The 23,870-nt window shown below is 41.5% G+C and overlaps 1 protein-coding gene across 2 annotated transcripts in view; it reads left to right on the top strand.

Moving 5' to 3' along the window:
- LOC120028005 (partitioning defective 3 homolog) overlaps positions 1–8,613 on the top strand; it is a 577,327-nt gene extending 568,714 nt beyond the window's left edge. For both annotated transcript variants that reach the window (XM_038973116.1, XM_038973117.1), the window contains one exon: positions 5,260–8,613. In XM_038973116.1, coding sequence (XP_038829044.1) covers positions 5,260–5,722 — 463 coding nt within the window. In that variant the 3' untranslated portion in view covers positions 5,723–8,613. The remainder of the gene's footprint in view (positions 1–5,259) is intronic.
- Positions 8,614–23,870: the final 15,257 nt, after the last annotated feature.

The following is a 23,870-nucleotide window of genomic DNA, read 5'->3' as shown; positions in this document are numbered from 1 at the left end:
TGCTTAGCTGGCGTAAGTAGCAGGCAGGATAAGCTTCGTTCAGTGGCCAGTCTGTAGCTGCCAGACACACACACGTACACGCACACGCACACTCACATTCCTCATGTAAACAAACAACTTAGTTTCCTGAAAGACAAGTAAAACATTGTTCCAAGTTTTTATATAATTTGTTTGTACAATATACCCATGGGCCTTTGGCATTGCAAGGACAAGGTACATGTTTTTCTGTGTTTTTCTCTTTCCTTCACTGTTAGTGTGTGTGCATGTGTGCATGTGTCTGTGTGTGTGCATGTGTCTGTGTGTGTGCATGTGTGCGTGTGTGCGTGTGTGTGTGTGCGTGTGCGTGTGTGTGTGTGCATGTGTGCATGTGTCTGTGTGTGTGCATGTGTCTGTGTGTGTGCATGTGTCTGTGTGTGTGTGTGTGCATGTGTGCGTGTGCGTGTGTGTGTGCGTGTGTGTGTGTGTGTGTGTGTGTGTGTGTGTGTGTGTGTGTGTGTGTGTGTGTGTGTGTGTGTGTGTGTGTGTGTGTGTGTGTGTGTGTGTACATACCCGTGTGAATGTGTATGTGTACATGCCTGTATGTGTGTGAGTGTGTGTGTTTCCATTTTGATCAACCCTGATCTCTACCAGCTGAAGTTGCAAAACCACACAGACACAGCAGCCAGCCACAGATTCTTCTTGAAGCCAACTTCCTGACTTTGTTTGTTAAATTCTGTCCTTCTAAATTTAACCAACGTATTTCATGATGACATACTGTATCTTTTGCTTTCAATAACCCTCCCCTCACCACTGTAAGTAAAGAATGCTTTTAATTCCCATTCTTGGAGAAGAGTAGGAGATACAGAGTTCAATACCACTATGTAACTATTTCCCATACAGATTCTTTCCTCTTGATTGTATGTTGCCCCATATCAACCCTCCATCTACGTCATCAGCACTAAAAACCGCGTTGGAACTACAAGTCACTAAGTTCTATATGAAGCGTCACACGGTTCTCAAAGAACACCTCCCACGTGAGCTGTGGCTGTTGTGGAGTACAGATTCAGAGTTATCGCTCTCTTTTCCTCTCTCATTCTCATAGGCTGAGCATGTGGTAAGACTCTCTCTACAGTGTGTCCCCACATCTGCCTTGGCTTTGATTCGCACACACACACACACACACACACACACACACACACACACACACACACACACACACACACACACACACACACACACACACACACACACACACACACACACACACACACACACACACACACACACACACACACACACACACACACACACACACACACACAAAGATCCACAGTGTCTGAGTACTGCCATGTGTTTCAGCTCATCCCCTCTCCTCAGCCAGAAGAGAGCACAGAGGCCACCATTCGCAGTGGCTCATTTACAAGGGGATACACCGTTAAAATCAGACCACGAGAAGGACAGGTGAAGGGGGGAGGGATGGAGGGCTGGACGGACGGATAGAGGCGAGGGATAGAGAATTATTACTATCTTATTTTTCTGCTGTTGTCATTGTCCAAAGCGAATGCAGATGCGCGCCCCAAGTCTCTGTGGCTGTATTATGTAGTATCATATGGACGTTTGATTTAAAACAGCTCCATGTGGAACTCAGGTCTTATCAATGGCAGACCAGACCAGCCCCATGCAAATGTTCCGTTTTCACATCCCCTATCCAGATAAATATCTTATTAGCCGTTTTATTTTACTAACCACAGCAAACAGTCACACATGGCTGTGTGTGTCATGGATCCCTTTTTGAGCTACAGTTGGAGAGTGCAAAAACTCTGGCTTCGCTGGCCTTCAATGGTGGTATTTTGTCCATGGCTGGCAGGCTAACATAGGGCTGACTGCTTTGTACAGTTTTTAATAGCAGCTTGCACGTACGGTAGACCTCACTCTCACCTCACTACCATACAGTTCTAGAGATAAGGAACAGGCCAGGCATCCATGGGCTCAGTCTTAAATTGCACCCTATTCCCTACAGAGCACTATGAGCCCTGGTCAAAGGCAGTGCACTGTGTAGGGAATCGGGTGCCATTTGGGAAGCAGGCAGTCAGGACTGTGAGCTTCCTGTCACTAGTCTGAAAGCATGTCATGCCTTGACCCCCAGCTCCCAGCTCCCTGCTCCAGCCCTGTTCTGTTCTGTGTGATGTGAACTCGAAACCCTTTTAAACTGTGTGAGGTCAGTGAGGTGTGAATGGGATCTCTCTCTCTCTTTGCACCCAAACGTACAGTAAAGGAAGACACTGTTGTATCCCAAATGGCACCCTATTCCCTATGGGCACTGGTCAAAAGTAGTGCACTATATAGGGAATAGGGTGCCATTTGGGATGCCGCCAATGTCACACATCTTCCATCTCACATCACATTGCTTCCTTAATGGATTCTAATAATTGAGAAGGTGGCCAGGCACACACACGTTAGCCTAAGAGGACACATCTCCCAATGATGGCTTTTAGACACAATTTAAAAAAAAAAAATGTGTGTGTGCGTGTGTGCGCGTGTATGCGTCTGTGTTTGGGTGTGTGCCTGCCCGTGTGGGGAGGGTTGCATGCGTCAAGTCAGTCATAGGCTAGCAGACGGCTGGACAGAGGCAGATCATGCAGCAGAGAGGGCAGCCATTACTGTGTCTGTGGTAAAAGTGGCCGTCTCTAAAAGGAGATCAATGTGTGAAAGCTGCAGTTTTGTGTGGAGGTTTGTGTGTGTTTACATCCGTGGAAATAATTGTGCCGCTGTTGTTAACAACCCTCCATTTGTTCCCCTTCACTCTCTGTATGTTTCTTCATGTATCCCATCTTTGTCTTCATGTATTCTGTCTCTATGTCTTCATGTGTCCTGTCTTTATGTCTTCATGTATCTTGTCTTTATGTCTTCATGTATCTTGTCTTTATGTCTTCATGTATCTTGTCTTTATGTCTTCATGTATCTTGTCTTTATGTCTTCATGTATCTTGTCTTTATGTCTTCATGTATCTTGTCTTTATGTCTTCATGTATCTTGTCTTTGTCTTCATGTATCCTGTCTTTTTGTCTTCATGTATCCTGTCTTTTTGTCTTCATGTATCTTGTCTTTATGTCTTCATGTATCTTGTCTTTATGTCTTCATGTATCCTGTATTTATGTCTTTATGTCTTTATGTCTTCATGTATTCTGTCTTTTTGTCTTCATGTATCTTGTCTTTATGTCTTCATGTATTCTGTCTTTATGTCTTCATGTATCCTGTCTTTTTATCTTCATGTATCTTGTCTTTATGCCTTCATGTATTCTGTCTTTATGCCTTCATGTATCCTGTCTTTATGTCTTCATGTATCCTGTCTTAATGTTTTTATGTCTTCATGTATCCTGTCTTTATGTCTTCATGTATCCTGTATTTATGTCTTCATGTATCTTGTCTTTATGTCTTCATGTATCCTGTATTTATGTCTTTATGTCTTTATGTCTTCATGTATTCTGTCTTTTTGTCTTCATGTATCTTGTCTTTATGTCTTCATGTATTCTGTCTTTATGTCTTCATGTATCCTGTCTTTTTATCTTCATGTATCTTGTCTTTATGCCTTCATGTATTCTGTCTTTATGCCTTCATGTATCCTGTCTTTATGTCTTCATGTATCCTGTCTTAATGTTTTTATGTCTTCATGTATCCTGTCTTTATGTCTTCATGTATCCTGTATTTATGTCTTCATGTATCCTGTCTTCATGTCTTTATGTCTTCATGTATCCTGTCTTCATGTCTTTATGTCTTCATGTATCCTGTCTTTATGTCTTCATGTATCCTGTCTTTTTGTCTTCATGTATCTTGCCTTCATGTTTTTATGTCTTCGTGTATCCTGTCTTAATGTCTTCATGTATTCTGTCTTTGTCTTCATGTTTCTTGTCTTTATGTCTTCATGTATCCTGTCTTTATTTCTTCATGTATCCTGTCTTTATGTCTTCATGTATCTTGTCTTTATGTCTTCATGTATTCTGTCTTTGTCTTCATGTATCTTGTCTTTATGTCTTCATGTATCCTGTCTTTATGTCTTCATGTATCTTGTCTTTATGTCTTCATGTATCTTGTCTTTATGTCTTCATGTATCCTGTCTTTATGTCTTCATGTATTCTGTCTTTGTCTTCATGTATCTTTTCTTTATGTCTTCATGTATCGTGTATTTATGTCTTCGTGTATTCTGTCTTTATGTCTTCATGTATCCTGTCTTTATGTCTTCATGTATCCTGTCTTTATGTCTTCATGTATCCTGTCTTTATGTCTTCATGTATTCTGTCTTTATGTCTTCATGTATTCTGTCTTTATGTCTTCATGTGTTCTGTCTTTATGTCTTCATGTATCCTGTCTTTATGTCTTCATGTATCCTGTCTTTATGTCTTCATGTATCCTGTTTTTATGTCTTCATGTATTCTGTCTTTGTCTTCATGTATCCTGTCTTTATGTCTTCATGTATCCTGTCTTCATGTTTTTATGTCTTCATGTATCCCGCCTTTGTCTTCATGTGTCCTGCCTTTATGTCTTCATGTATTCTGTCTTTATGTCTTCATTTATTGTGTCTTTATGTCTTCATGTATTCTGTCTCTATGTCTTCATGTGTCCTGTCTTTATGTCTTCATTTATCTTGTCCTTGTCTTCATGTATCCTGTCTTTATGTCTTCATGTATCCTGTCTTTATGTCTTCATGTATTCTGTCTTGATGTCTTCATGTATCCTGTCTTTGTCTTCATGTATCCTGTCTTCATGCCTTCATGTATCCTGTCTTTATGCCTTCATGTTTCCTGTCTTTATGACTTCATGTATCCAGTCTTCATGCCTTCTTGTATCCTGTCTTTGTCTTCATGTATCCTGTCTTTATGCCTTCATGTATCCTGTCTTTCTACCTTTGTGTATCCTGTCTTTATGCCTTCATGTATCCTGTCTTCATGCCTTCTTGTATCCTGTCTTTGTCTTCATGTATCCTGTCTTTATGCCTTCATGTATCCTGTCTTTCTACCTTTGTGTATCCTGTCTTTATGCCTTCATGTATCCTGTCTTTCTACCTTTGTGTATCCTGTCTTTATGTCTTCATGTATCCTGATTCAATGTCATCATAGTTACAGAAAGAAGACCTTGGCAGATCTCCATCTCATTTTTGCCTAATTTCTCCTTTTTTGTTTCTGGTGAATTACGCAACTACAAAAAAATACAATATACAACCATGTTGCAAAGATTGAAAATAAAAGTGTAGCTCATGAAACTATGTTGTTCTTGTGTCCTCCAGGCAACCTCGTAAGACCCCCAGCACAGTGTCCCAGGAGTCGTGTGACAAAGCCTTCCCGCCGGGCGAGGTCTTCCAGACGGCCAAGGAGAACCCCCGCTACTCCAGCTACCAGGGCTCCAGGAATGGCTACCTGCACAGTGGGGCCAGTGGCTTCAACGCCCGCGTCCTGCTGGAGACCCAGGAGCTGCTGAGGCAGGAGCAGAGACGCAGGGAGCAGTCTGAGGCCAAGATGAGGCTACCGCCGCCACAGGAGGGGGTCCCTGTCACCAACACCAGCTACGATGACATTCCCCCAGCCCCGACTCCAACCCTTCCCCCGGATCCAGTCCTGACCCAGGCCCCGATCCCTGTCACAGCCACACCCAAGGGCCCGTACCGCCAGGATGTGCCCCCCTCTCCATCTCAGCTGGCCAGGCTCAACAGGCTGCAGGGCTCAGAGAAAGGACGTCCATTTTACTCCTGAGGGGCAAAGGAGGGATAAGAGGAACTGGAGGATGGAGGAGGGGTTGATGATTATCAGCAGCAATAATATAAGAGAGTCTGGATCTTTTTAAAGTCCACTAGATATCTTTGAATGGCTTCAACACAGAGGTTTAATTAATTGTATTTCTATGTTGGTGTTTTTATAACAAACTTTACAGTCAGGATTCTATTCACCCCAATCACCAGTTGTCTGCTCTGTGTCTGCCATCGTGATCTTCCCACTTTAAGTGCCTTGTGGGAAGACTGTCCTGCCTTAAAGGTCCAATGTAGCCGTTTTTATCTCAATATCAAATAATTTATGGGTAACAATAAAGTACCTTATTGTGATTGTTTTCAATTAAAATGGTCAAAAAGAAACTAAAATAACTTCTTAGTAAAGAGCAATTTCTCAAACAAGAATTTTGATAGGGAGTGGTCTGAGTGGGGAGAGGAAAACAGAAAACTAGCTGTTATCGGCAGAGGGGTTTGGAACTCTTTCTTATTGGTCTATTAACTAATTGACCGCCTGGCGATGTCACCGGGCAGGTCAAAACTCCATCCCACCAAAGCAGGGTGAAATTTCAGGCGGTCTTTTCAAACAGTTATTACACTAAAAGGACATTATCATAATTTTCACAATTTCACAGCATTATTCCAAAATAGTGTGTGAGCTTGTGTGGTTTACCACTTCGCTGTGTGAGCTTGTATGGCCTACCAAATCACGTTTTTGGCTGCACTGGGTCTTTAAGAGTCTAGTCCTCACCCTTCCTGTGGCTTGTGTATTTGGACACCTTCATCGTCCTGCATTGTATCTACAAAACATTCTGTCAATCAGCACCCCACAGTATTTTCACCCACGTAACACCCATGAGCAACTTCTGACGCAAGTGTATACTCTCAAGTATTTGTGTATGACCTAGATTGTGTTTGGGTGTGTTTCTGTAGGGTTCTATATGCTGCTGTCAGCATGTGTTGACATAAAGAGCACTGGGTTAACCAGCATGTCCGATCTCTGGGGTAAGACAACCCTACAGTTCCCAGCTACACTACAGAGAACATTTCCCCCGGGACTATGACACCCTTCTTATTTAAACTCAGCCTCGCATGCTCTCTCTCTCTCTCTAGCATTTTATCCTCTACCCTTGTTTTTTGTTCTCCTTTCTTTTGTAGTTCTCCTCCTCTCCTCCTCAACCAGAGGTAGAGCTTTAGATCTTATTTCACTGTGGGGTTTCAGGCTGGGTTTCTGTATATGCACTTTTTGACATCTGCTGATGTAAAAAGGGCTTTATAAATACATTTGATTTGACTTGATTTGAACTCCTTTCATCTGGGGGATTCATCAGTATAAACGAGGTCAGGGTTGGGTTATTAATTAATGTAGCTCATGAAACATGTATCTGTGTTGTGTCTGGGCGGCGCTAGTGAGGGGGTGGTGGATGGGTTAGAGGTAGAGTGGGAGGGTTAGGCTGGGTCTGCCATGGTGTTTCTGCCTGACCGTTTGGCCGTTTCCTCTGCTGAGTCACTGTAACTAAAGCCAGTCTGTAACCAGTCTGTCCTGACCCATCCGACTGACTGCTGCTCCACATTTTTCATTAAGGTGGTTACCGGGAAACCACATACTGTTCACTACAACGTTCCTGAACAGCGTCACATACAGCCTCACAGCATGACTGTCTGTCTTTTTCGAGGCCCAGCTAAAAAAACTATCTCTGTTTCATTTCATTTCATTCTACTACCTTTTATAAGTAATCAATACTGTCGTAATTCATGTTTTAACTACCATTGCCATATTTTTTTCTCATCTGTGTGTGGGTGAGAATGTGTGTGTGTGTGTGGGTGGGTGGGTTTGTGGGTGTGTGCGTATGGGTGTACTGTTAACAGTGCCTGTAATGTGATGCCTCCCATGTCTTTGAATATACCTTGGCAGAGGTTGAAACAATGGGTGTCAATGAAACGGCAATAGGAGAGGAGTGAAGCGAATAAGACAAGTGGGAGGTGGGAATGAGGCAGTCTGTAAGGGTAGATTGACCCGACTGGTGATGTGTTCTATTGCTTTCTCAGAAGTATTCCACTGAGCCGCTGGAACAGACCAGGGCTGGAGAAAAGGCACATTTGACATTTCCATCCTTCCATATTCACGCTCTCTCTTTCCCAATTTTTTATCGCTTCCTCTCTTGCTTTCTCTCTCTTTCGCTCGTCGCCCCTCTCTCTCTCTCTGACTGTTTGCCTCTTTTCCTCCCTTTCGCACTCTCTCACCATAGTTTTATATGCTTCTCAATAAGTGATATCGCCCTCCGTTCCAAACATATTGCTACCGTATTATTCCTTTCTCTGCTTTTTACTGTGGTTCTAAGTCTTTTCTGGGTTGTAAGGAGGAGGAGTCGGGGGAAGGGGGAGAATATTCTAACCAAACAGCTGGTTCTGGTGCTTGATGTTTCCACAGTGTTCCACACGTTAGACGTGGAGGTGGATCAAGTGCCTGCCATATCCAACAAGTCATTTTTTTTGTATAGCAAATATTACGTCATGCACATTTTCATTCATTTTTTTATTTTATAAGTTTAAGACCTTTGTTTGTGTCGTCTGTCTTATTGACACACTGATTGCATTGTTTTGCCTGCCACAAAGCTAATGATTTAATCATGAGAGAAAAATAGTAATCCTACACGATGTATTTTTATGACTGTTCCTTGTCATCTTTTATAAATGGTAATTAGGTACTATCTAGGGTGTTTTCCCAATGACTTATGTAATAAGAACAGTGTGATTGGTTTATAAGAATTGTACCTGGTGTATTAAAAACTCTATACAGCCTCTGTCTCTGTACTGTACATATCACATTTGACTAAATAAATAAATATGGAAGGCTGCTTCCTTCCTGGTTACAACTAACTAGAACTTTGTGGCACAAACTGAAACAAATGATTACGTCTCCAACAATGTCGTTGTTGTAACAGATCCACAAAGTATTCCTCGTCTCTGAGTACAACTTCATTGACCGTGATTTATGTGGTGAGGACATTCCAAACTCGGAATATGGACCAGTAAATACAGAGGAAAGGAAAGAAAGAGAACAAAATCATGATTCCCTTTCTTCGTTTGTGTCCTAAATGGCATCCTATTCCCTTTATAGTGCACTACTTTCCCCCAGCGCCCATAGGGGTCTGGTCAGAACTAGTGCACTATACAGGGAATAGGGTGCCATTGTGGATGCATCCCATGTCTTCTGGCTGATAGATCACTATAATGTTGTTCTCGGAGCTATCACATCACAGGGCTGGCCAACAGGATAATGGGATGGCTAATGACTCAGTCAGCCATAAATACTATTGTCATATTTATGAAGTTCAACTAACTCTCAGGGACCAGCAGGTTTTTAGTGAAGCTGTCTCTGTTCATTTACATTTCTAAAGGAGTCTGCGAGAAGTACTGTAGTTCTGTCAGTTCTTTGGCTGGAAGAAAAGGGGAGATATGTTGAAGGGATCAGTCTGTTCTGAATGGATAGGGAATGCTCTATGTTCGAGGAGAAAGAGTGTTCAACTCGCTGTGGCTAAAGATATACTGTAACTTTCTCTCTCTCTGATATATTGTAACTGTACTTATCTCTCTCTCTCTCTCTCTCTCTCTCTCTCTCTCTCTCTCTCTCTCTCTCTCTCTCTCTCTCTCTCTCTCTCTCTCTCTCTCTCTCTCTCTCTCTCTCTCTCTCTCTCTCTCTCTCTCTCTCTCTCTCTCTCTCTCTCTCTCTCTCTCTCTCTCAGGGAGAACCAGATGAGTAAAATTGGAGGACTCAAACTGTGTAAAATTTCCCTTGCTGTCAGTATAGCTCTGATATTCAGCTTCTAGACCCCATATACCCAGCATTAAACCCCATAAAGGAAACTCTAAAGACCACCCTCTGAATGAACCCTGTTCTGTACACCAGGGAGGCAGCGTTTTCCCCAGCACTGCTTTTGATGGAGTATAGTATCACTAAAGCAAACAGAACCCGAGAGGATCCACCTGCGTGTTAGTTCAATATTCACTTTCTACACTGAACAAAAATATAAACGCAACATGTAAAGTGTTAGTCCGAAATAAAAGATCCCTGAGATGTTCCATACTCACAAAAAGTTTATTTCTCTCAAATGTTGTGCACAAATTTGTTTACATCCCTGTTGTTGAGCATTTCTCCTTTGCCAAGATAACCCATCCACCTGACAGGTGTGGCATATCAAGAATCTGATTAAACAGTATGATCATTACACATTACACATTACACATCTTGTGTTGGCGACAAAAGGTCTCTCTAAAATGTGCAGTTTTGTCAAACAACACAATGCCACAGATGTCTCAAGTTTTGAGGGAGCGTGCAATTGACATGCTGACTCCAGGAATATCCACCAAAGCTGTTGCCAGAGAATTTAATGTTAAATTCTCTACCATAAGCCGCCCCCGTCATTTTGGAGAATTTGGCAGTACGTCCAACCGGCCTCACAACCGCAGACAACGTGTATGGCGTCGTGTGGGTGAAAGGAGTGCTCCATGGTGGCGGTGGGCTTATGGTATGGGCAGACATAAGCTACGGACAACGAACACTATTGCATTTTATTGATGGCAATTTGAATGCACAGAAAAGCGTGATGAGATCCTGAGGCCCATTTCTTTTAAAGTATATAGCCTCATTATTGTTATTTTATTGTGTTACTTTTTTTCTTACTTTAGTTTATTTTATTAGTTCTTTATTTCTTTTTGCAAATATTTTCTTACTTTTAAACAGTTCTGCATTATTGGTTAAGGGCTTGTAAGTAAGCATTTCACGGTAAGGTCTACTACACCTGTTGTATTTTATTTTATTTAATAAATGTATTTCAATTGACTGATTTCGTCATATGAACTGTAACTCAGCAAAATCTCTGAAAATGTTGCATTTATATTTTTGTTCAGTATAGTTAAAGATGTAGTATCTTAATTTGATCATTCTTTTGTTGCTGAGAATTTTCATACACAGCAGGACATGCAAACTTGTAGTATATTTAAGGTTTAAAATGGCTTCTAAAGTTTGTAATTTCCACTTTAAAATGTCAGACTTTATTTTCCCTAACAAGATCTTACATCAGTAGTTTAATACTCACTTTCTAGTTAGTTCATCATTCACTTTCTAGTTAGTTCATCATTCACTTTCTAGTTTTAAGGTACTACTACTTTCTATTCCAGTGCTGTCATATTATTAAGCACCTTCCGTGATGTCAACCTGGTAAGGGTTGAAAATATACAAAATAGGCAAAAAAGCCCACTGAATAATATTTTTAATAAAGATGATTTTATAACAAAAAAGACTACCTAGATATGATGCAAACAACTATCAGAGAATGCACGAGAAAGAAGAAAGATACAGTGCATTCGGAAAGTATTCAGACCCTTTGACTTTTTCCACATTTTGTTACGTTACAGCCTTATTCTAAAATGTATTAAAAAAGTAAAAAATACTCATCAATCTAAACACAATACCCCACAATGAAAAAGCAAAAACATGTTTTTAGAAATGTTTGCAAATGTATTACATTTAAAAAACTGTCACATTTATATAAGTATTTAGACCCTTCACTCAGTACTTTGTTGAAGCACCTTTGGCAGCGATAACAGCCTTGAGTTTTCTTGGGTATGACGCTACAAGCTTGGAACACCTGTATTTGGGGAGTTTCTCAAATTTTTCTCTGAAGATTCTCTCAATCTCTGTCAGGTTGGATGGGGAGCATCGCTGCACAGCTATTTTCAGGTCTCTCCAGAGATGTCTGATCTGGTTCAAGTCCGAGCTCTGGCTGGGCCAATCACAGAAATTCAGAGACTTGTCCCGAAGCCACTCCTCCGTTGTCTTGGCTGTTTGCTTAGGGTAGTTGTCCTGTAGGAAAGTGAAACTTTGCCCCAGTCTGAGGTCCTGAGCGCTCAAGAGGAGGTTTTCATCAAGGATCTCTCTGTATTTTGCTCCTTTCATCTTTCCCTTGATCCTGACTAGTGTCCCAGTCCCTGACACTGAAAATCATCCCCACAAAAGGATGCTGCCACCACTATGCTTCACCGTAGCGATTGTCGTGTCTTTTGCATCATGAAAGGTGAAGACTGTTATTTTATCAAATCAATTCTCTGTAGTTATTATTACGTGATTAAACTAATCATGTAAATGTAATTAACTAGGAAGTCGGTGCACCACGGAAAAAATTCAGATTACAAAGTTATAATTTTCCGAATATAACTCTTCAGATATTTTAATATCTCATCAATTAGTCTTCTATTAATTAATTATTCTTTATCTTACATCAGTCTCATTCCAAACGTCGTAAATTGTTGGTTATCTGCACGAACCCAGCCTAAACCATGAATCATCCATACGCCAATTGGCTTAATCATTTATTTACTAACTAACTAAATAATCACAGAAATGCATGACAAACAAACAGTAGATATTGGTTACTAACAATGATAGAGAATATTTCCTAGTGGGCTAAGCCGATATGACGGCTTGGTGGACAAAGGAAAGGGGGTGTAGACCGATAAAGGAGCGGGAAAGACAAAATGGCTTCACTACACAGTGGATAATTATATTAATTGAAATGCTAATACTTTGCACATGAATGCTCGCTCATTCGGGAATAATTGCAATCAATATATTTACACCCATATGTCGTTGTTGTCTTCTCTGTTGGAATCGTCGGTCCGTCTGCTGGAGAGTCAGTTCATAGTGTCTGTTGTAATGGATCCGTCAGGTGTTCATTGTTCTTAGAATAGCTGTTTCGGCGGTTGTCGGGATTCACACCCAGGTTTACATAATTTCTAGCTGCAGACAAGTAATTAGTATCTAAGATTTGCTCTTATTCTGTATGGATCGATAGTCTCAGAGTTGAACCATTTCCAGCCGTGTAGCCAATGCTCCACGTGGTATAGTTTTCACATTTTTGTACTCAACTATTCGCAATCACAGCTCCCGCTGTGGGTTTGCTTAGTCTGAAGAGGATTTCCTCAGGAGGGGGTTTTATTCGTAACAATAGAAAAGGGTGGTTCCATGACGCCAGATCATGTCTGTGCTCACGGGGGCGTGGCCGCTGACTAGTTAAACTTTACAGGGAATACAATTATCTCAAAATTAAAGGTTAACATCACATTACATAATTTCACAAATAGTTTCATCTTTACGCATTCATTTTATACAAGAATTAGATGCAAACACTATAATTGAGAAATGTACACATTCAGAGATATAGTTATGTTTGTTTCCTGTCCTTCATTAGGTCACCAAATGAAACACACTCAACATAACTGTCCCTTAAGTGTCCACAGACCATTCCCACATTCTCACAAGTGGACATATTGTTTCATTCTCCCATTTTGGAGATTTAGGAGTTCGGCCACGTGAAATAATTTGTTCACTCTGTGGTGTCTCTTTCTGCATGAAAAGGTGGAGAGAGTCTCGGCCAGGAATTTACGACCTGAGATAACAGAACCTGTGTGTAGGAGAGAGTGAGATAGGGAGAAGCCACGACCTACACCCAGAAAGGGCCACGTCATGACAGGATGGTGCCAGGTTTCCTTCAGATGTAATGCTTGGCATTCAGGCCAAAGAGTTCAATCTTGGTTCATCAGACCAGAGAATCTTGTTTCTCATGGTCTGAGAGTCCTTGATGTGCCTTTTGGCAAAGTTCAAACGGGCTGTCATGTGCCTTTTACTGAGGAGTGGCTTCCATCTGGCCACTCTACCAAAAAGACTGATTGGTGGAGTGCTGCAGAGATGGTTGTCCTTCTGGAACGTTCTCCCATCACCAAAGAGGAACTCTGGAGCTCTGTCAGAGTGACCATCAGGTTCTTGGTCTCCCTGACCAAGGCCCTTCTCCCCCGATTGCTCAGTTTGGCTGGGCGGCCAGCTCTTGGAAGAGTCTTGGTGGTTTCAAATGTCTTCCATTTGAATGATGGAGGCCACTGTATTCTTGGGGACCTTAACTTCTTCTGGCTGCAAGCCCGAGGCCGGTCACAATATGACAACAGCCACTTCAAGTGCAGGGCGCGAAATTCAAAATATATTTTTTTGAAATATTTAACTTTCACACATTAACAAGTCCAATACAGCAAATGAAAGGTACACATCTTGTGAATCCAGCCAACATGTCCGATTTTTTAAATGTTTTACAGCGAAAACAGCACGTATATTTATGTTAGCTCACCACCAAATACAAAAAAGGACAGACATTTGTCACAGCACAGGTAGCATGCACAAAGCCAACCTAACTAACCAAGAACCAACCAAACTAACCAACAAACAACTTCATCAGATGACAGTCTTATAACATGTTATTCAATAAATCTATGTTTTGTTCGAAAAATGTGCATATTTCAGGTATAAATCATAGTTTACATTGCAGCTACAATCAGAAATTGCACCGAAAGCAGACAGAATAATTACAGACACCAACGTCAAATACCTAAATACTCATCATAAAACATTTCTGAAAAATACATAGTGTACAGCAAATGAAAGACAGGCATCTTGTGATTCCAGCCAATATTTCCGATTTCTTAAGTGTTTTACAGCGAAAACACAATATAGCGTTATATTAGCTTACCACAATAGCCAGAAACACAAGCCATTCCCCAGTAGCAAAAGTTAGCGATCGTAACAAACCAGCAAAAGATATATAATTTTTGACTAACCTTGATAAGCTTCATCAGATGACAGTCCTATAACATCAGGTTATACATACACTTATGTTTTGTTCGAAAATGTGCATATTTAGAGCTGAAATCAGTGGTTATACATTGTGCTAACGTAGCATCTTTTTCCCACAACGTCCGGATATTTTTCTGACACTTTTTCTGACACACATATTCTGACCAAATAGCTATTCATAAACATAACTAAAAAATACATGTTGTATAGGAAATGATAGATACACTAGTTCTTAATGCAGTCGCCGTGTTAGAATTCTAAAAATAACTTCATTACGACATCCAGCTTAGGTATAGCGAGAGAGTACCCAAAAGCTGGGCGCAAACGACTAGCACAACATGTTCGACAGATATATGAAATAGCATCATAAAATGGGTCCTACTTCTGCTGATCTTTCATCAGAATGTTGTACAAGGGGTCCTTTGTCGGGAACAATCGTTGTTTGGATTTAGAACGGCCTTTTTCCCTCTCGATTTAGCAAGCACACTTGCCAAGTGGCGCGAATCTCTCCATGTCAACAAACGGAAGAGAACGGAACACGGCAAAACTCCCGAAAAATTTCAATAATCTGATTAAACTATATTGAAAAAACATACTTTACGATGATATTGTCACATGTATCAAATAAAATCAAAGCCGGAGATATTAGTCGTCCATAACGACAGCTTATCAGAAGGCAAATCCAGGTCCCTTGACGCGCTCTCCAGAAAACAGGAAACTGGTGACACGTCATACAAAGAGCTATTATACGAGCCCAGATCAAGTTACACACTCCATTTCTTCTCTCACTCCTTGTCGACATCTAGTGGAAGATGTATGAAGTGCATCTAAACGAATAAATATCAAGGACTTTAATAGGCAGGCCCTAGAAGAGAGCATCGATTTCAGATTTTCCACTTCCTGTCAGGAAGTTTGCTGCAAAAGGAGTTCTGTTTTACTCACAGATATAATTCAAATGGTTTTAGAAACTAGAGAGTGTTTTCTATCCAATAGTAATAATAATATGCATATTGTACGAGCAAGAATTGAGTACGAGGCCGTTTGAAATGGGCACCTTTTATCCGGCTACTCAATACTGCCCCCGCAGCCCAAACAGGTTAAATGCTGCAGAAATGTTTTGGTACCCTCCCCCAGATCTGTGCCCCAAAACAATCCTGTCTCCGAGTTCTATGGACAATTCCTTCGACCTCATGGCTTGATTTTTTTTCTGACATGCACTGTCAACTGTGGGACCTTATATAGACAGGTGTGTGACTTTCCAAATCATGTTCAATCAATTGAATTTACCACATGTGGACTCCAATCAAGTTGTAGAAACATCTCAAGGTTGATCAATGGAAATAGGATGCACCAGAGCTCAATTTCGAGTCTCATAGCAAAGGGTCTGAATACCGATGTAAAGATCTATGTCAAGGTATTTCTGTTTTTATTTTTAATACATTTGGATGTAAAAATGCTCTCATAAAAAAACGATGTATGTAACAGGACTGTGTAATGCTTACTCTATCTGTCATACAGTATATATGTTTACAGTTGCTGCTGGATCAGTTTATGATAACATTTTGTGGCATTTCTGTTCATTTGATGCGTTTGGCAGTTTTTTGGGCCTGTTCGCCAACACATATTTAGGAACTATGGACGGGATTCCTCAATTGAGTGTTTGTTGTTATTCAACGATAGACGACTAGTTTTCATGCACATTTTTACACTTTAGAAATACTGTACTTAACATCTTAGATGTAAAATTGCGCTACTAAGACCTCTTCAAAAACATCTTTGATTAATTCTGACTACTTTCAGGAAGTGTATACTGGTTATGTGGTTGCTACGGTGTCTCAAGAGGGACAAACAGTAATATTGCCACTTTTTTCTTGTTTTTCAAGCGAAGATCTTTTAAGTGAGTATGCAAGGCACAGACGTTTGCTTCATCTAGCCGAGTTTTGGTAGGCGCACACCAAACCTTGTATGTGAGCCCCATAACTTCTAAACCATTACCACAAGTGTGTGGATATGAGAAGCAGATGCTTTCCGTCCGTGTGAGCTGTTTGAGGCGGGAGGCTCAGAGATAAAACGCTAATGGCCCAGGTTTTTGGAGTGTTGTTTTTTTTTCTTTTTCTGTCCAACCGTGCAGGGCGAGGATGATCCTTACTCTCCCTCCCCTCCCCCCCACCTCTTTCTATCCCTCCCTCCCTGCCCTCCCTCCAGCTAGACAGCCTAGAGAAGTAAGGCTGATTCTGAGTCACCTGTTTTAAGTTGAGGAAGGTGTTCCTCCTCTCTCTGCTCTTTACTCACTACGCCCGGCAAGAATTCCAGGGAGGGAGCCGTGGCTGTCATTGAGTAAAATACGGTCATAAATCTTAGTAGAAGCGAGAGAAAACAAATTGTGGGGAGTCAAACCACCCTTTACCCATCCTCCCTCCTTCCCTCCCCACCTGAAGGCTCTTCCCCAAAGCTTTGTGTGAAACATCTGGTGGGTGTGTGTCTGAAGAGACAGTTAGGATCTATGAGTGTATGTAGGGAGAGGAAGGCTCACTCTCACTAAAACATGGAGAGGGTGTGTGAAGGCTTTGGTGTGTACCCAGACAGAGACAGACAGACAGACAGAGCACATGTGGACCAGAAATCCCTCCTGTATCTCAGAGATAAGGACTGGATCCTCACCACTTCCTCCTTCCAAGTGCCCCATGAAATTAGAGGACATTTTAGGGCCCCAAGCTGATCGGAGGAGTCCCAGGTTTGGGCTGTCTTCCTGGGCCACTGGCCTGGTGGCCCTGGGGGTTGTTCCTGGTTCCCACAGTGAAGCCACACAAGGAGGATCACACAGTAGAACCAGACCAGTCAGCCCTATGGCAGCAGTGTGTTCATCAAATTGGAGATGTGATGAGATGTAGATCTATGCTTGATTAAAGAACCCCACATGCACAAGTAGGAGAACACAGTTTCATGCTATGCACATCCTTGGGCATTTCACAGATACAATGTATTGAGAACATGTAGTACTCAAGTCAAAAAACTGAAAACCCAAAGGAATGTGAATGGGGTTAGGTAGTGTACCATGTTCATAAAATACCACTGTATTAGCTATTACCATGGTTTGATCCTGCGTTTTTCCTAAGGTTTATTCTCCTCTAAAGCCACACAGACAGACCGCCTTGGAGTTGTTAAAATGATAGCTGTTGCTCAGAGAGCGGTAGATGTAATTATGGCCTATAAAACAAGGTGGTGTGTGCATTTCTGTTTATGGACCAGTCTGTTCCCAGGTGGTATGGGATGTGGCCTGGAGCTTCAGTGCCGTGAGTGGAGGGAGGCCCATCATCAGGCTACCATCACTGTGGAGGCAGAGGGCAAGCGGGTAATGGGACCTGTCATATTCAAAGCCCCCTAAAAATATAGGCATCATTTCAGACCCCTCTCTCAAGTAGCCCGTCAAAGAGCCTGATTGGAACCAGAGGTGTTGTGTTGGAAGCTAGATGAATCACATGTTGAAGGAGTTCTCTGTTTGATTTCTCATATGTATTCTATGTGTTTTTATCCTTTAGAGACCTGTTTAAGGTGCCCGTCCTACTTGAAACACTTGTATGTGGATAGTGGAGACACGGCAAGGTGCTGTTATGTTATTTACTGTAGCCAAGGGCACCGTAAGTTCCATTGCTTACAGTTTGGCTTGATTTGGCATGGACTCTTTGTGCTAGTTGATTAAACACAATTTCATCTTTTGTTTTAATTTTTGGACAAGGATTTGAACTTCTTTGAAATGCTAATTTCATTTGTTTGAAGTATGGCTGGTAAACAGTAAAACAACAAATGCAAATGTGGTGCTATGTTTTTTGTTGATCTCATAATAATCTCCTTACTAGATTCAGGACATTTCTCATTTTGGCTTTGCGCAACATCAAATAGATGGGTATTACTACTGAAATTGCTGTGTTTTGTTTGATACCATCAATAATAACAATCCCCACCCCATTATTCATTTGAGAATGTACACCTCAAACCTGAGGAAAATTGCAGAACTAATATATATTTTTTGGTATATGATTATTAGTAGAGAAACTAAAAAATAGCATACTGATTTCTTGCAGCAAAACAAAACACGTTTTTATATTAATTCATGTTCTGTCTGCCTGGCCCTGATACATTATAATATATATATCTGGCCTTCTTATTTGCATACATTAATATATACTGTCATACCACATGCATTGACAGCTGATTTGTACAAGTTTGACATACTATTTTGACGATTGTTTATCTCCTGCCCCACGGTCTTAGGATATATAGAATAGGATAGTACTCCAGAGTCGCTCTGTATTTATGGATTTAAATAGAAGAATCATCCTCAGCTATTTGTGTCGAGCAGAAAGGCATTTCTGCAGAAAATCTACATGGGAATACATCCTATGATCTTTAGCAGTTTGCACACTAGAATGGCTGAGAGCAATTACTCTCACAAAGAAAATGTTTATCCTTTTTTATCGTTGCCTGCTACCATCTCTTCTCTGCCTTGAGCCAAATTAATTCTCTCTGAACTTTCCTAAAGATGTCCTTCCATTCCTGAGCAGTGGGCACGCTCTCTCTGTCTTATGGGTGTGCAGAGACACGATTACAGACTGACTGACATGAGAATGTCCAATATATTCCATCTGACTCTTAACATTCCCACACTCTCTGAAATGCGAACATATGCCTACTGTATGAATTCTGTGATAACATGTTGCATTCTACTGTTCTATAGTTCCTGTTTTTGTACATAGTGGAAATAACACAGCTGTTTATGGAGGGTATTGAGAGAGAGAGCGAGAGAGAAAACATTTCAGATGACAGAGGAGTGGTAAGAATTACGACAGATTAGAGGCTAGAGGCTGAGAGACGCTGCTGTGCCTCTACGGGGGGGGGGGGGGGGTAATTATTTAACGTTAGAGGGGTTCCGATGGGAGAGGGCCAGGACCCAGACACCTGTGGGGGAGTACCCAGGAGGGGGGGGCATGAGACGGGCCATCTGTGTGAGTCACCAGGCTGGGGAGAGGTGAGGCACCATGGAGCCTTCAACACAGGCCAGGAATGGTAATGGTGTGTCACTGAAGCATATCAAACACACATGCATCTGTGGGGAGGAGGCTTTTCTGTCTCTGAGCACCATGATTCATACAAAATGATTGGTTGTTCGTACTTTAGTCCAGTGCTCAGAATTTTAACCTGTGCCTTGTTTCTGTGGAATATTTCAGTTGCTTTCTACATTTTGTGTAAAAAACAGGCAGACTGCTTTTTTCTATTGTTTTCTTAACCTTATTTAATTGCAGTCTGATTCTGAATGCAATGTTGCGGAGATTATTAATTTGACCAACCCGGCAGAGTTGCCATCCCCCACAAAGTGACAGGTTCGACATCTAACATAAACACATGGAGTGAGAGAGAGAGTGCATTGTTACCCCCCCCCATATGCCTCCTCGACTGCTCTGAAAAGTTATCTCAATGGTTCTATGGAAATGAGAGATGATAAACTGAACTTAACTCCCCGTCACCATGTGATCGCATTCACATCCATCTGTTTATTGATTGGATAATTTTGTTTCACAATAATGCCAACAATATATTTCTTCGAGCACTCCATTGTGCTAGGCATGGAATGCAGGCTTTTACTAAACGTTGACAACTTAATAGTGCAATTATGGCAGTACAGCGGTCTCAAAGTGAGCATGAACGATCTTGTTGCCAAGGGTTCACACATAATAGCTTGTACTGGACTATTCTGAAATGGAATAGAATAAGGCTGGGATAGGGCTAAATTGATGAATCTCAAATCAATAGTTTTGTAAATACTGGCCAGGTTTGCACTAGTCCAGACATGATGTGTATTTGTGTACCGTTCTCATGTATCGATTTTGTTTATGGGATGTGTCAGACTGAACTGAGATATAATACAGTTTCCCTGTATGTTTCCCGTTATATACTCAGATCACCATAGCGGTGTGTGTGCCAATCAGACAGCTCACACTGGTTCTCAATCTCCCAGCTGCATTGCCTCAGGCTCTGGAGACAAAGAGAGACGAAGAGAAAGAGAGAGAGAGAGAGAGAGAGAGAGAGAGAGAAGGAGAGGAGAGAGAGAGAGACTGAGAGAGAGAGAAGGAGAGGAGAGAGAGAGACAGAGAGAGTGAGAGACTGAGAGAGAGAGAAGGAGAGGAGAGAGAGACTGAGAGAGAGAGAAGGAGAGGAGAGAGAGAGAGAGACTGAGAGAGAGAGAAGGAGAGAAGAAAGAGACAGAGAGAGGGGAACCTAGAGGTCATAGACTCCATGTTCTCATTCAGACTAACCCCCAGAGCTGTTCATTTCCCATTACCCAAAAGCCCCTCTGAGCCTAATACCCTCTGCAGCACACCACAATACAGGTCAGAGGTCAATTATGATTTAAGTCTTTGTTTCCGTGTTCTTAAGCTCTGTTCAACACTGTGATGTTCTTGTGTTGGAGCGAAGTTCAATTCCCCTCGGTGTGGTTATGTGGTTCATTTAACCAACACATGTGGTGTACTAGTGGGTAAATCCTTCTCGCTCTCCTCTCACACACATACAGTGCCTTCAGAAAGTATTCACATCCCTTGACTTTTTCCACGTTTTGTCACTGGCCTACACACAATACCCCATAATGTCAAAGTGGAATTAGATTTTTTAGATTTTTACAAATTAACAAAAAATGAAAAGCTGAAATGTCAATAAGTATTCAACCCCTTCATTATGGCAAGCCTAAATAAGTTGAGTAAACATTTGCTTAACAAGTCACATAAGTTGCAGGGAATCTATGTGTGCAATAAAAGTGTTTAACAGGATTTTTGAATGACTACTTAATCTCTGTACCCCACACATACAATTATCTGTAAGGTCCTTCAGTCGAGCAGTGAATTTCAAACACAGATTCAACCACAAAGACCAGGGAGCTTATCCAATGCCACGCAAAGAAGGGCACATATTGGTAGATGGGTAAAACAAAAAAATATCCCATGGTGAAGTTATTAATTACACTTTGGATGGTATATCAAAACACACAGTCACTACAAAGATACAGGTATCCTTCCTAACTCAGTTGTCGGAGAGGAAGGAAACCACTCAGGGATTTCACCATGATGCCAATGGTGACTTTAAAATTGTTGCAGAGTTTAATGGCTGATTGTAGTTACTCCACATTACTAACCTACAGTGCATTCTTCTTCCCTTTTTCCACATTTTGTTACGTTGCAGCCTTATTCTAAAATGGATTCAATTATATTTTTCCCCATCAATCTAAACACAATACCCCATAATGACAAAGCAAAAACAGGTTTTTATAAATGTTTGCCAATGTATAAAAAATCAAAACAGAAATACCTTATTTACATACAGTTGAAGTCGGAAGTTTACATACCCCTTAGCCAAATACATTTAAACTCAGTTTTCCCTCTCTTAGGTCAGTTAGGATCAGCACTTTATTTTAAGAATGTGAAATGTCAGAATAATAGTAGAGAAAATTATTTATTTCAGCTTTTATTTCTTTCATCACATTCCAAGTGGGTCAGAAGTTTACATACACTCAATTAGTGTAGTGTTAGCATTGCCTTCAACATGTTGTACTTGGGTCAAATGTTTCGGGTAGCCTTCCACAAGCTTCCCACACTAAGTTGGGTGAATTTTGGCCCATTCCTCTTGACAGAGCTGGTGTAACTAAGTCAGGTTTGTAGGCCTCCTTGCTCGCACACACTTGTTCAGTTCTGCCCACACATTCTCTATGGGATTGAGGTCAGGGCTTTGTGATGGCCACTCCAATACCTTGACTTTGTTGTCCTTAAGCCATTTTGCCACAACTTTGGAAGTATGCTTGGGGGCACTGTCCATTTGGAAGACCCATTTGTGACCAAGCTTTACCTTCCTGACTGATGTCTTGAGATGTTGCTTCAATATATCCACATAAATTTCCTACCTCATGATGCCATCTATTTTGTGAAGTGCACCAGTCCCTCCTGTAGCGAAGCACCCCCACAACATGATGCTGCCACCCCCGTGCTTCACGGTTGGGATGGTATTCTTCGGCTTGCAAGCGTCCCCCTTTTTCCTCCAAACATAACAATGGTCACTATGGCCAAACAGTTCTATTTTTGTTTCATCAGACCGGAGGACAGTTCTCCAAAAAGTGCAATCTTTGTCCCCATGTGCAGTTGCAAACCGTAGTCTGGCTTTTTTATGGTGGATTTGGAGCAGTGGCTTCTTCCTTGCTGAGCGGCCTTTCAGGTTATGTCGATATAGGACTCGTTTTACTGTGGATATAGATACTTTTGTACCTGTTTCCTCCAGCATCTTCACAAGGTCCTTTGCTGTTGTTCTGGGATTGATTTGCACTTTTCGCACCAAAGTACGTTCATCTCTAGGAGACAGAATGCGTCTCCTTCCTGAACGGTATGACGGCTGTGTGGTCCCATGGTGTTTATAATTGCGAACTATTGTTTGTACAGATAAACGTGGTACCTTCAGACGTATGGAAATGGCTCCCAAGGATGAACCAGACTTGTGGAGGTCTACAATCTTAGCTGATTTCTTTTGATTTTCCCATGATGTCAAGCAAGGAGGCACTGAGTTTGAAGGTAGGCCTTGAAATACATCCACAGGTGACTCAAATGATGTCAATTAGCCTATCCGAAGCTTCTAAAACCATGACATCATTTTCTGGAATTTTCCAAGCTGTTCAAAGGCACAGTCAACTTAGTGTATGTAAACTTCTGACCCATTGGAATTGTGATACAGTGAATTATAAGTGAAATAATCTGTCTGTAAACAATTGTTGTAAAAATTACTTGTGTCATGCACAAAGTAGATGTCCTAACCGACTTGCCAAACCTATAGTTTGTTAACAAGAAATTTGTGGATTGGTTGAAAAATGAGTTTTAATGACTACAACCTAAGTGTATGTAAACTTCAACTGTAAGTACTCAGACCCTTTGCTATGAGACTCGAAATTGAGCTCATCTGCACCCTGTTTCCATTGATCATCCTTGAGATGTTTCTACAACTTGATTGGAGTCCATCTGTGGTAAATTCAATTGATTGGAAATGATTTGGAAAGGCACACACCTGTCTATATAAGGTTCCACAGTTGACAGTGCATGGCAGAGCAAAAACTAAGCCATGAGGTTGAAGGAATTGTCCGTAGAGCTCGGAGACAGGATTGTGTTGGGGCACAGATGTGGGGAAGGGTACTAAAACATTTCTGCAGCATTGAAGGTCCCCAAGAACACAGTGGCCTCCATAATTCTTAAATGGAAGAAGTTCGGATCCACCAAGACCCTTCCTAGAGCTGGCCGCCCAGCCAAACTGAGCAATCAGGGGAGAAGGGCCTTCGTCAGGGAGGTGACCAAGAACCTGATGGTCACTCTGACAGAGCTCCAGAGTTCCTTTGTGATGATGGGAGAACGTTCCAGAAGGACAACCATCTCTGCAG

The sequence above is a fragment of the Salvelinus namaycush genome, chromosome 33, assembly GCF_016432855.1.
Source record: "Salvelinus namaycush isolate Seneca chromosome 33, SaNama_1.0, whole genome shotgun sequence".
In the NCBI taxonomy this organism is placed as follows: domain Eukaryota; kingdom Metazoa; phylum Chordata; class Actinopteri; order Salmoniformes; family Salmonidae; genus Salvelinus; species Salvelinus namaycush.
Note: the sequence above shows the minus strand (reverse complement) of the source record. Positions and strands in the feature narration are given on the sequence as shown.